The sequence below is a fragment of the Lactuca sativa genome, chromosome 9, assembly GCF_002870075.4.
Source record: "Lactuca sativa cultivar Salinas chromosome 9, Lsat_Salinas_v11, whole genome shotgun sequence".
NCBI classification, from domain to species: domain Eukaryota; kingdom Viridiplantae; phylum Streptophyta; class Magnoliopsida; order Asterales; family Asteraceae; genus Lactuca; species Lactuca sativa.
Genome location: NC_056631.2, coordinates 134,128,866 through 134,143,441, shown reverse-complemented (window position 1 = coordinate 134,143,441; position 14,576 = coordinate 134,128,866). Strand labels below are relative to the sequence as shown.

Here is a 14,576-nt window from a genome sequence, read left to right as displayed (position 1 = left end):
AGAAGTCTATGCAATTTACCAAAGCTTTGATGAGTATAGTTTAATTATTGAGTTCCAGAATAGAAGTAGTCTTCGTAATTTAGCAAAGCTTTAATGAGCATTGTTTAATTCTTGAGTTCTACAATAAAAGTCTATGCAACTTAAGCAAAGCTTTGATGAGCATTGTTTCATTCTTGAGTTCCACATTAGAAATCTATGCAATTTATCACAGCTTTGATTATCATTGTTTAATTCTAGAGTTCGTGTTCTAACTTCTGCATTTCGCCCCGAGGGCTGTACTCAGCCAGTAGAAGTTCCTTCATGGCTTCCCAACCCATGGCGTTGGCTACAGGTAAGGTTAGGGATTTGACTTGGCCGTTCCACCTAGTAAGGGCTTTGTCGATAAAGGTGCAGGCGGCAAACTTTACCTTGTCAGATTCTGAGCATGCGCAAATTTCAAAGACAGATTCGATCTTCTCGAACCATCGGGTGAGGGAAATGACACCTCCAGTGCCATCAAAGGACGTGGGTTTCGCATTCATGAAATCTTTATAGGAACCCTCTTTTCGGTGTCCCTGACTGCTTTCTTGATTTTGGGTTTCGGTACCACCTCCCGAACTACCGGAACTGCCAGAGTTCCGTTGAGACAGGGCAGCTGCCACTGTGGCTATAACAGCTACCTGGAATACTACAGGATCAATTTGGGGAGGAGGTGGTGGTGGAGGGTTGTTGGTCTTGGAGCTAGGTCTCTTTCTTGGAGGCATCTTGATCTAATAAGATCAAGAGAGAGAGGATGATAAGTCCTCTAGATTGAACCAAGAGATATGACAGATATATGTTGAATAAGCGATAAAGCAGGAAAGAGTTATCAAGGCAAGAAAATTATCTCTAAGGGAATGATAAAAGAACAATGCATGAACGAGGATTTCTACCAAGGATTAGCTCGAGAAATACTCCCATAGTATTTCATGATTCGTTACGACACTGGCTCGATGTTTGTGGTATTAGGGTAAGTTTTAGGCATGCCGCATACCACAGTCACTCCCAAGAACATGTTGGCCGTGTCTCGAATGAATATAGTTGGCCAGGCTATATTGATCCTAGACACGACTACATAACTGCCCAGGTTTAACCGCAACGTACGACACCCATTTACTTATGTTTTTTTCTACTTGTAGTTACGGATCTCGACGGTTTGGTATACTTATATACTTTTGAAAATAGTTATATTTTGAAGGATACTTTTAGTTTAGAGCACTTAGTCCCCTTAATGTTTATAGTTTTATACCATGTAAGGTTTGGTATACTTCATTCACTATAAACAAGGCCTCTAATACCAATCTGTCACACCCCGAAAACCGAAGGCGGAAACATTTTCGGGGTTGACTCCACGTTGAGTATCAAATCCAATGCACATTGTAAGTAAAGTAAAACAACCATTACATTACATATAGAAAAGTTTACATTTGTTTCAAAAGTAAAGTTATACATGTGATACATAGTATATATGAACAAAATGAGACGAGTCTTCTACGCAGTCTGTCTTTGCCAAAAGAGATCGCCGGGTACCTGTCTAATGCGGACCTGAGAATACAAGCGGTTTGAAAATCAGCATAAAGCTGGTGAGTCTTTGCAATTTAGCAAAGCTTTGATGAGCATTGTTTAATTCTTGAGTTCCACAATAAAAGTGTATGCAATTTAAACAAAGCTTTGATGAGCATTGTTTCATTCTTGAGTTCCACATTAGAAGTCTATGCAATTTATCAAAGCTTTGATTATCATTGTTTAATTCTAGAGTTCCAAAATAGAAGTATTTGTCGTAATTTAGCAAAGGTTTTATGAGCATTGTCTTATTCTTGAGTTCCACAATAGAAGTCTATGCACTTTAAGCAAAGCTTTGATGAGCATTGTTTCATTCTTTTTTTTTTGAAAGAGCCAAAGCTCAGCAAACTTTATTAAAAAGAATAAAAGAATACAACATCAAAAAGTCAAACAAAATACAATATTAACCAACCTATCCATAACCAACTACCAAACCACTTTCTAATAACTAGAAATAAACACCCAAAAACCCAATAAACCCTAAAATCCTTAAAGGTAGCCCAAAGACTTATTGAAAGAGGGAAAAAGGTAACTTCACCCCCTTGCACCACCCAAAACTCCAAGAAACATAATATCCAAAGCAAGGGGTGAGGCCTTTAAACAAAACCCTCAGTCCATAAGCTAACCTTTAAGAAAAATCCCCTCAAACCCGTAACCTACATAACACAATACACAAAGTAAAACCAATAAAAGATAACACAGATAAACATCTCAAAAAAGAAATAACAAAAAAACCCCTCAGAAATGCCCTTCCTGAATCTTCTGTCCCTCTTCCTATTCTCCTTCCTCCTCATAGTCTTCAACAAGGGATCCTTCAACTTCTTGCAGCTCTTGCCCAACACCATCCATTGCCACTCCATTCTGCACCATAAACACAAAACGAAACACAACAAAATAACACCAAACCACCAGTAAGACAGATTAAGTTTCATACTAGACATGGCATCAATCACATGTCTAGGATTCTCTCTTTGGGTATTCTCAATTATGATCATATCCAAACAGAAAATCCCATAGGTACAAGTTACATGATTTGAGAATAAATTCTCCAACCAGTAACATATTCCGTCAATTCCTTTGTATAAGCACTTATTCTAAAAACACCCCCACCAAATTCCAACAAGAGGATCACCCACTTTAAACTTCCCCCACTGCCAATCCCAAAACCAAAAACCATCAATCACCATTTTGGCAAACCAGAAATTGACAACCATTACTTAACTTTCTCCATTCCCGAAATACCCCAGGTCTAATAAATCTTATTATTGACCATTTTAGCCCTTTTCCTAAAACCCAACAGCTTTAACCGAATCTCATTTTCAATACTAGCTATCACCCCTCAACCGAATTACTTCTAGAGTTTCTCTCCCTCCAAATATGAGCAACACAGCTAGCAAACATACAATTAATAATCAAATTCTCAACAGACTTCAAATTAAGCAAGCTGCATAACTTTAAAATCAAATCATTCCATTCATCCATCAACAATTTAATACCCACCTTATTGCAGAAATACCTCCAAATTTTGTTGGTATAATCACAAACATAGAACAAATGATTATAAGAATCAGGCTCAATTTTACAGAACGGACACAGTAAATTACCGGCCACTTCCCATCCTCTAACCCGATCGTGTGTTTTCAATCTATTCAAAATAGCCATCCACAAAATAAATGAATTACGAGGGATGCAATTGCCACACCAAACAATATCATGCCAAGGAACTTTATTTCCAAAGTTATTTATATCCCTCCACACCTGTTTACATGAAATTTTTTTACATATACCCTTCTTATCCCTCCAACCTGCAACATCACTCATATTAAAATCAATACAAAACATGGGTGCTTCTTTCAATCCAGGGAATTTATTAACCCATTCAACCGGCAAGGAATAAGTATCAAAATCAAGAACATCACTGACCAAAGATGAATCACTAAGCCCATTGCTAACCCAATCTCTTCTAGATAAAATAGTACCTAGAATACCAATTGGGTGCCACCAATCATGCCATAGAGATGTGTTCCTCCCATTTCCCACACACGAAACAATATGAGGCCTAACAATTTTCCTTATCTCCAAAAACCTCTTCCACGTCCAGCTCATACTCTTTTTTTGCAAAATATCCCAAAAAATTTTGCTACCTATATAATTGATTCTCACCCACTGCACCCACAGAGAATTTGTTACACCCCAAAAACCGAAGGCAGAAACATTTTCGGGGTTGACTCCACGTTGAGTATCAAATCCAATGCACATAGTAAGTAAAGTAAAACAACCATTACATTACATATAGATAAGTTTACATTTGTTTCAAAAGTAAGTTGTACAGTTGTGATGCATAGTATATATATAAACAAAACGAGACAAGCCTTCTATGTGCACCGTCTTTGCAAAAAGGAATCTTCGGGTACCTGTCTAACGCTGACCTGAGAATACAAGCGGTTTGAAAATCAGCATAATGCTGGTGAGTTCATAAGCGGTTTTGTTTTGTGGAAAAATGTACAAGTTTCCTTTCCGTTTCTGAAAATGTTACACACACCAAGAAAATCCCATATTTTCTTAAAAAGGTTGGTTATTGTTTCTCGACATGTGAAGTAAAGTTGTACACCGAAAACACGTGTATTCTGTGGAAATGTATAGTTAGGTTATCTGTTTTGTTATACTGTTTTGGTAATATACAAATGTATTCCCAGGAAAGTCCCACACTTTCCTGAATGTTGATTACCAGATTGTGAAAGATGTATACTGAAAAACATGTTTACCATTATGAAATGTAAAGTTATCTGGTTTGTTACACTTTTCTAGTTATGTACAATGCTTCCCCACGAAAGTCCCATACTTTCTTGAATGTTGGTTACCAATGTGACAGATGTTTACGTAAACCTGGTTATCTTGTGAAATGTATCACGTTATACATTATTACTATTAGGTAATTCTCTGTTATCCTAATTGCGAGTTCCATAACCATACAATAGACTAGATGTGGCAATAAGTAGTCCACATCACCTTATGACTTTCGTCACCCTTGAACCTTTTCGGTTCGGCTGTAGCTAGCAGCCAGGTGTGGGGTAGTCAGCCCCGTATAGATCTATACACTCAAGTCACGCTCCCTATCCAAGAGATTCTGGTTACGGGTGTAGTCCTCCACTCGCGTATCTCTGTGGAGTGTTCATCGAGGACGTGTCTCCAATCATATAGGACCAACAAATTTACTAGTAATAATACGACAGTCCTCCACTCGCGTATCTCTGTGGAGTGTTACCGAGGACAAAACAGTGTATAGAGTTTTATGTTCAAAGGTTCTAATGTCATGTTTTTAACTGATAAAATGTGGAAAACCATTTGTGAAATATATAAAACATAATAGTTTAAAATCCATTTCATAAATATATGTTTACGTGTTCTGCATGTTCAAACGTTTATCAGTTGTAACAATCAGTGTTAAAAACATATAAAATGTGAAACACACACATGAAAACAAGTTCTGAGTACAAGTAATCCCTTGTACTTTGCTTGTATTCCCCCTGAAAATAGTGAAAACAGTGAAAAAGAGTAGGGGTATGAACTCACCGCTTAATGTAGAGTTCGAGTGTCAACGGATGCCCTGAACTCCTATGGTCCCTATTTTTCATGTGACGACATATAAATGAGTTAGAACTAAGGTGTTTCATGACTAAACATGATGGGAAAACAATCCTTAGGGCTTGGAATTTCTAAGAATAAGTGTCCTATGGTCCAAACTTAATGATTTATGCAAGTTTAGGGCCAAGTATGGGCACTAGAGTGGGTGTATGGTCTTGAAAGTGAGTGTGCGGCTGGGGAGTGCGGCCAGGAGTGTATGTGAGGCAGCACATAAGAGTGTGCGGCCGTACAGAGGGTGTGTGCGGCCGTACACTCCTCATTTGAGTCCATATGTTGATTTTTGAAGTGTATGCTCTTCATACTTGGGAGTTTTGAATGTGTGTTGCCCCCATATGAAGGTGTGCGGCCGTACACCTTCATGGGATGATGAATATGATGAACATAATGAGTTTTAAGCTTGGGATCCAAGTGTTTACCACTATACTTAGCTTGAAGATGGAGTAGATCACGATTATGAAGCTTTCCAAGTGTTCTTGGTTGATGATTTAGAGAGAGAAAGTACAGAGAGGGAAGAGAACATCTAAATGAATGAATGAAGGGGGTATCCATCCATAAATTGAATTGGGTGTGAGGTTGAGGGTGTTTGCGGTTGGGTGTGTGGCCGCACACACCTTATTTAGTGAGTTTGGCCCGATATTGTGATACTAAACACTCTCCAACCCTTCCTAAGACTCATATCTTAGATTATACTAAGTCTAGAGCACTCAATGAAACCACGAGATTTAATAAAAGACAATGAACTCAAGTTTTAGTGCTAGATCAATTACATGGGTTAGAAGTTTCGGGTTGTCACAGAATTTTTGTTATTAATCACATTCCAAATATGTTTAGCAAGTAAAGCATCATTCCATCTCCTTAAATTCTTGATTCCCAGACCACCATACTCCTTAGGCTTGCAAATATCATGCCACTTGACTTTAGCTTTCCCTTTGACTATCTCACCATTAGCCCATAAGAAACTTCTGCACATCTTTTCAATATCATTAATAGTAGCAATGGGTATTTTAAAGATCGAAGCCCAATAAACATGAATGGATGTTAAGACAGAGTTAATGATTTGCAACCTGCCAGCAAACGATAATGTCTTACTTTTCCAATTGAAAATTCTCATCTTAATCTTTTCAATCAACTTTTTACAATCTCTTTCAAACAGCTTAGTGACACACATAGGCACGCCCAAATATTTAAACGGAAATCTCCCAACATCAAAAGGAAGGATACCCAAGATAATCCTTCTCATATTTGGCTTAACACAACTGAAATAAATCTGACTTTTTTCCATACTCACCTTCAACCCTGAAACCTTTTTGAATTCATCAAGGGCATCCCTTATAATTCTAACCGAATTCCCATTACCATAAGAGAAAACCAACAGATCATCAGGAAAGCATAAATGGGAAATATTGAGGGCCATACACTTACTATGGAACTTAAAATTCTGGGATTCATCAATAAGCTTACCAAGAATGATATTAAACACCTCCATAACTATAGTAAATAGGTAAGGAGATAAAGGATCTCCCTGCCTAAGACCTCTCTTTCCTTCAAAATACCCATGATCTTCACAATTAAAATTAAGCATGAACCACGGAGAAGAAACACAAGCCATAATCCACTGAACCATAACTGGATGAAACCCAAATCCCTGCAAAATTCTATTAAGAAAACTCCAATCCACCGTATCATATGCCTTTTGTATATCAATCTTTATGGTGTATTTAGGAGCTCCCTTCTTTTTTTTGTACCCCACCATCAGCTCCTGAGCAAGGAGAATATTGTCCAAAATAGATCTACCAGGAATGAAAGCTGACTGATTTTTGCTAACAATATCACCCAAACAATTTCTGATCCTGTTCACTATAATCTTACTGATACACTTATAAAAAGTATTACAACAAGCTATAGGCCTAAAATCAGAAACTTTCCTCGGAACCTCCACTTTTGTGACAACCCAAGTTTATTCCGTTACATTTCCCCGTTACCGTTAACGGAATATTCCATTTTTGTAAAAAGTTCCGTTAATTAGAGGTCGCCAATTTAATAAATATTTCATTTATTTATGTCGTTAAGTCGTGATAAGAGAAATAAAAACTCATAATACACATTTCCATTTAGTTGGAAAAGTTAATTTTATTATTACGACCACTAAATCGGGTGCGACCAAAAGCCCCGTTAAACGACAGTATCGGGTAGAATATCACTGAGCTCCAACTCCCACCCATATATAAGGGGGAGTAAACTCCATTTGAGCATTTTCCACCCTCTCTCTCTATACTCTCTCTCTCTAGGCTCGTTTTCGACCCGGATCCGCAACCAAACGCTTCCAAATCGTAAGTCCACTAACCCTAGTTTGTTCTAAACATTACTAGCTGTAGTATTACCCCAAAAATTGTCCAAGAAGGCAAGGAGTAAGGAGTTTACGGCCCAAGAACACTCTAGGGCCGTAAACCCCTAAAATGATGTCGAACTTGCCTTTAAACTCATCCTTAAGCTTGGAAACTAATTGGGGATTTAGCCTAGGAGTGTTTAAACATCAAAACACAAGGTTTTAGAGCTTAAAAGGGAGTTTACGGCCCAAGCACATGCTTAGGCCGTAAACACCTCTAAACTTTGTCAAAATGCCCCAAACACACTCCCAAACCACCCTTAGGCTTAATACATGAATTAGGGGCTTGCTATTACGGGTTTAGATCATTCAAACACAAGGATTTAAGGGATTAAAAGGAGTTTACGGCCTAGACACATGTCAAGGCCGTAAACACCCCTAAACATACTAAAATGATAGTTTTAATTCCCCCAAATGGCTTCATGCTTCATTATAAATTACTAGGAGGGTATTAGGGGATTGAAACTTCAATAAACTCAAGAAATAAGAGTTCACGGCCGTGAACTCCCTTAGGGGTGGTTCATGGGCTGTAAACTCCCCAATGATGCCCTTAAAGACCCTAAGCTCTCTCATACCATTTAGATTTGGACCTAGAATAATTCTGCAAGCAAGTTGAAGCCTTAAAACACCCTAGAACCCCTCACCATGAGTTTACGGCCGTAAACTCATGGGGAGTTGTCCCTGGGCCGTAAACACCATAAGGTGAGTTTACTCTTCAAGAGTAAACTCCATTCCCTAAGCCATTCGAGCCCTTAAATGTTACCCGGGACACCCCAAACACTTAACCAAAGTGTTTTCCGCTCTTTTGGGTGCGTATACTTGTTTAATTAGTATTAAATGTACTAATTGTATGTGAACATATGTTATTATATGTTAAATATGTCACTAAGTGTGTCCAAGTCTTTACTTGACACCGAGCACTCAACAGGCGCCTTTGTCGGATCCACTTACACCAGGTGAGTTCATACCCCTGAATGAACCTTTTAAATGTTTTTTACACGTTTTATAGTGGGGATACAAGTTAAACATGCCAGTTATCATGTCAATCATATGTGATTGATAACTCGCATGCACAAGATTTTACCACACTGTACACGGTTTTACCGAGTAGGATACTATGATGGTTTCAAAAAGGTTTTCATTTGTTTCAAAACTCTTACTTATACTGTTTTATCTAAATTCATTTTTAACTGGTTTATAAAGGTTCCAAGGATTAATAAAGTTTATCAAACTTATTTTTACCAAAGAATACCAAATGTGATTTTCCCTGAGTATAAAGGTTTTTCCAAGGTTTTCATCGAAGCTCCCTTTCACGACGTATACTTTTACTTGTTAGTTACTGCTGCTTCACTTTTACTTATTTAAAACTCCTACTTGATAATGCATTTCCTTCACTTTTACTTATTTAAAACTCCGATGGTTCATGGTTTTCTAACCCTTATGGGTCGAGTGATTGTTGAGATTTAGAGCAGAGTTGCATCTTGGGTAATTCGCGGTTATTGAGAGTGATGATCAGGGGGTACAGTCGGTGCCCAGTTCGAGACGGTGGTCAGGACACTGTGAAGGAGGGGAAAGTGTGTTCGAGTTTCGATAAGTATGCCTTGAGGGACCTGGTCCGGTTAAGGCCAGGTGGAGCGTTGTGGGAGTATCCTTGGAGTTGAGTTGCTGTAGGCTTCGAGGGCAAAGCCTAATTTAAGTGGGGGAGAATTGTAACATCCCGGAATAGCAAGAGTAGAGTTGAAGGACTAAAAGTGTAAATTTTGAAGGGCAACTCGGCGAGTCCATGGATGGACTCGGCGAGTAAGGTCGCGACTTTGGCCGCGAGTCAAGTGGCCTACTCGGCGAGTCCAAAGATGGACTCGGCGAGTAGGTGCTGAGTGGAGAAAACCCTAAATCCGGGGAATGAGCCCTATTTAAAGAACATTATATCCTCTCCCCAACCTCTTTGATCCCCCTTGAAGTCCAGAAACCCTAGAAAGCGTGATTGAAGAAGATTAGAGTGTATTTGGAGCTTGGGGAGGTGTTTGTTGAAGAAATCTTGAAGGAGAAGAGGCTTGGATCAAAGGGCTTTGCTTGGATTCGAGTTTCAGTGCAGTTGGGGCATTCTTTTGGAGGTAATATCTCGTTCTTGAGCTATCAATCATATGGACTCTTCATTTTGGGGTTTGTGGGGAGTATATCTTGGTATGTTTTAGAGTTTGGAGGTTAGATCTGAGGTTGCTACCTTAGATCTGGAATATTAAAGGCCCAGAGTGCATTAAAGTTCCTGTGTTTGGGTGCTTAGTGAAGCCATCATGTCCCAAACCCTAGCTATAAAGTGAATAAGGCCTAGATCTCTTTGGATTCACGTAAAGTTTGCCACTTTACGTGATGGATGAGTTGTAGGAGGCTAGATCTATGTTTTGGATCAATTGCATGGTCTGGAATGCTTCTGTATGGATTCAGATCGGTGGTACTCGGCGAGTCACATGGGTGAACTCGACGAGTTGCTTGAAGATGAGCTGGGACTCGACGAGTTGGAAGAACAACTCGGCGAGTCGGATGAAGATGGCCTTGGACTCGGCGAGTTGTATGAACAACTCGACGAGCAGGTTGAAGATAGCCTTAGACTCGGCGAGTCTGTTCTTGGGCTCAGCGAGTCTTGTCGAAGAGTCCCAATATTTCCTGGTTGAGTCGAGAACCGGCGAGTCAAGGGATGCCTCGGTGAGTTGTGGACGAGTGGACCCTGAGTTGTTGGACTCGGCGAGTCCATGGATGGACTCGGCGAGTTAGGTCGCGAGTTGAAGGAAGTTCTGAGTGCGGGGACTCGGCGAGTCATCGGGTTGACTCGGCGAGTAGGGTCAGTCAGGGGTTGACTTTGACCTTGTCTTTGACCAAGGGTTAACTAGTGGTTTCCAGGGGTATTTTGGTAATTATTGTTTATGGTTTTGAGTTTAGTGCATTGGTGGCTGTTCAGTGGTGGAGATCGTATCAGTGATCGGAGCAGCTTGAGTTATCTGTTCAGTCGGCAGTTTCGAGGTGAGTTATCCTCACTATATCGACAGGGTCTACGGCACCAAGGCCGACCCTTTATCGGATGGAAATCCGGATAGTTGTCTGTTATGGTATTGCTTGATATGGGCCGGAAGGCATTATGATATGGGCCGGAAGGCATTATATATTATGTGGACCGGAAGGTCATGGCTTGGAAAGGCGTATGTGCGTAAGTAGTATTTTGGTTGAGACGTAGGGTGAAGTATTGCTAGTGATCGGCTAGGCTGGTATCTTGGTTAGGGTAATGATATGCTATGTGATCTGTTGATCGATTTGCTGACTGTGAACTGTTATATGATTATATGTTATGTGCACGGTTGCTTGGTCTAGGGTTTGACCCGGTATGTATGGCTGTTCTATGATCCGTTATGTTATGTGGGCATTTTATGTTAAGGGCCGGAAGGCGATATGTTATGGGCCGGAAGGCAGTATGTTATGGGCTGGAAGGCAATATGTTTTGGACCGGAAGGTCGTGGCCTGGAAGGGCGTATATGTGGTTGGTATTTTTGGGGGTATCTCACTAAGCTTTCAGGCTTACAGTTGTGGTTTTATGTTTTCAGGTTCTCAGGAGACTGTGGCAAGGCAAAGGCATGATCGTACCGTTCCTCGCGTTGGTGTTTTATGAAATGGACCTGGGAAATACTCTGTTAAATAATGTATTGAAAACCTTTTTGTAACAACGTTATTAAAATGGGTGATTTTTGAAAAGTTTTAATTGTTTTGAAATTCTGGTCGTTACAACGGCCTACCAAGCCAAGGGGTGACAAATGTCATATTCTCTAGATGCTTGTAGGGCGTCTGGTACTCTAGTGTTGGTTAGTATGGTTACGAGTATCTCGGGTTACCTTATAATTCATGGTCTTAAGGTAACGGTATTTCACCGGCAATTTACACTATATGCTGGTAACTCATTTTCAGAGTCACACTGTTTTGACCTTGCAAGATGTATCTTTCATTTGATACTGTCTGCGGTCTGTATTCTCTGTTTTGACCTTGTAAGATGTATCTTTCATTTGATACCATCTGGGGTCTGTATTCTCTGTTTTGACCTTGCAAGATGTATCTTTCATTTGATATTGTCTGTGGTCTGTATTCTCTGTTTTGACCTTGCAAGATGTATCTTTCATTTGATACTGTCTGCGGTCTGTATTCACTGTTTTAGACCTTACCAGCTGTACCTTTCATTTGGTACCTTCTGGGGTCTGTGTCTTCTTTTGTTTGACTGAACCAGGCGTGTCGTTCGTTCGATACTCTCCTGGAGTCTATGATTCCTTTGCCTTAGTCAGCAGTCCTCACTGCTGAGGCATATGTATTTCCCTGACTTCTCTTGCTTTCTTTAATAATCAAATTCCGTATTTTGATAATGATGGCGATTAACGGAAAACTACTTTTTACCACATAACTCTGTCCAGTCTTGGTAGAAGGCTGCTTTTATTAAAGAAAATATAGGATTTTCTAGAAAGAACTCTAATACACTGTAATCTCTTAAACTACTACTTTTATTAAAGTTATTTGAATAAAAACGTCACTAAATGCTTATGAACTCACCAGCATTTGTAAAAATGCTGATACTCGCTTTTCAAATAACTTGTATTCTCAGGTTAACATTAGACAAGTACATCCCAGGAGTTGTTGATGAAGATAGCTTAGTACCACGCCGTATTTATTCTATTACTTGTATTACTTTGTTGTATTGTAATGTAAATCATGTAAAACTATTACTATTAATGCAATGTTTTGTTGTACTTTGATTACTATAATGCATGTGTTGTGATACTTGACATGACGTCATCCACCCCAGAACGTTTCCGCTGTTCCGGTTTTGGGGTGTGACAACTTTAGGAACCAGAACTATTCTCGTAGCATTGATCCCCTTCAACAATTTTCCAGACCAAAAGAATTCCCTTACAGCCTTACACACCTCCGGACCAACTATGTTCCAAGAACTTTTAAATTTTTTTGAAGAATACCCATCAGGGCCAGGGGCACGATTGTCATATATATCAAACATCGCAGCTTTGATTTCTTCATCAGTAACCACTCTAATCATATTAACAGCCACCCTACTATCCAATTTTTTATGAAAAAAATCATCATTTAATCCCGATAGCACAGTAACTTCTTTACAACCCAAAAACTTATTAAAATGAGAAACAAACTTATCTTTCATAGCCTTCCCACAAACCTTTCTGCCATCTTCATCCAGAACCATCTGAATACGATTAATATTACCCCTGATCTTCACAATTCTATGAAAAAACTTAGAATTATTGTCCCCTTCATGTAACCATTTAATCTTAGCACGTTGAGCAAGAAGTTTTTCTTCATCATTACAAGCAACATTAAAATCAAAGAGAATATTAGCATGCTCTTCCCTAATCTTGCAATCAAAAGGGTTACTATCAATTTCATGTTGTTTACATTCCAACTCTTTTCTTAACTGCTGAATTCTTTTCCCAGCACCCCAATGCTTATTACATAGCTCCCTATAATATTTTTTGAGAATCTTCAACTTTTGACTCACTTTAAACATAAAGAAACCATCAATATTAATATCCCAAACTTCCTTAACCAAAGGTAAAAACTCCTCCTTCTCAGCAATAAAATTAGCAAATCTAAAGGAAGGCTTCCATTTCACTTTATCAACTGGTAAATTTAAAATAGCTGGACAATGATCCGAATTTCTATATGGTTTAAAAACAGCATGGGCTAAAGGGTGATCCGAAATAAATTTCAAATTGACCATAACTCTATCAAACTTCTTCAAAAGACTCTTATTCCCAACAGGGGTTTTGTTCCATGTAAACTGAAACCCATAAGAATTCAGGTCCTCCACTTCAATAAAACTTAAACAATCAACAAAATCTTCAACTCCTTTGGGGGTTTTAGAACAGCCTTCAGAATACTCCGATGGTTTTAAAATCACCTAATAAACCCCAAGCTTCCTTCTTAACAACCAAGTTATGTTTCTTCAAATTATCCCAAAGCAATCTTTTTTCAAGATAATTCGAAGCAGCAAAATAAAAGACAAATACATGCCAACATCAGAATCACAAGATTTAACATAACAGTGGATAACCTGCTTGGATTGAGAAATCATCATCACATCAAAAAGTCTAGGATTCCACCCCACTATAATTCTAGTACCAGCCTCACAGCTAGTATTATTAGAAACCCAATCCCACTGCCCAAAAGTCTTAACACAAACATTTTTAAGATTTAAGACCTTGACATGAGATTCCACCACAGCACAAATACCAAGGTTATTACTCCTAATAACATCAATAACCTCCTTCTGCTTAACAGATTTATTCAAACCCCTAACATTCCAAGCACCTATAGACATCATTGGGAAATAATAGAGTTTTTGGCATTTACCTCCTCAAATGCCGGAGAAATCCCCATCTTGTTGTTATTGTTTTCCAGTTCCATCCTGCCTTTCTTCATTTTATTACTTTCATTTCCTTTTTTCTCCCCCTCTCCCTTAATAGATGGAAGCATTTTATTATTCAAAATTTCATTAGCACCCACAGCAGAACCACCACAATCTTTTATCTGATGGATAACCATCTTCTCACCCTTAGCATCCTCTTCCATTTTATCCAAAACTTCCTCTTCAATCTCTCCCAAAATTTAAAATCTGTTTTTATTACTAAAGCCATCACCTGTGTTTGTCACACTTACCAGACTTTTATTACCCTCCTCCCTTTTATTATCCTTTTTAATAACATACTCCTGCATTTTATTCTCCTTTAACCCCGACTACCAATCAAATTCTGCCTATTAGCAAACTTCTCATAATTTCTGTTCTTTTCTAAATTCCAATGACTTATCCCTTTATTGTTCCAATTCCGATTCTGCCCTTTACCATTACCACCTCTATACCCATTATTGCCTTTTGAATTATTACCCTTGTTCCAATTCCCATTCT

At 38.9% G+C, this 14,576-nt stretch overlaps 1 protein-coding gene across 1 annotated transcript; it reads right to left on the bottom strand.

Annotated features, from left to right (window-relative positions):
• Window positions 1–2,355: 2,355 nt before the first annotated feature.
• On the bottom strand, window positions 2,356–14,242 carry LOC128129116 (uncharacterized). The gene is made up of 8 exons (XM_052767795.1): window positions 14,024–14,242; window positions 13,872–13,940; window positions 13,725–13,829; window positions 12,616–13,571; window positions 6,041–7,076; window positions 3,505–3,690; window positions 3,369–3,386; window positions 2,356–2,442 (listed from the first exon to the last, which is right to left on the bottom strand). The coding sequence occupies exons 1-8, from the start codon at window positions 14,240–14,242 to the stop codon at window positions 2,356–2,358; spliced, it is 2,676 nt and encodes an 891-aa protein (XP_052623755.1).
• Window positions 14,243–14,576: the final 334 nt, after the last annotated feature.

Bases quoted from the DNA above. Each gene is read 5' to 3' on its own strand.
- LOC128129116 (XM_052767795.1), bottom strand. From the start codon at position 14,242: ATGGAAGAGGATGCTAAGGGTGAGAAGATGGTTATCCATCAGATAAAA. The intron at 13,830-13,871 runs GTCTTAAATCTT...ACTTTTGGGCAG, and splicing joins TGGTGGAATCTCATGTCAAG to TGGGATTGGGTTTCTAATAA. The intron at 3,691-6,040 runs GTGATTAATAAC...TTGCAAAAAAAG, and splicing joins TTGCTAAACATATTTGGAAT to AGTATGAGCTGGACGTGGAA.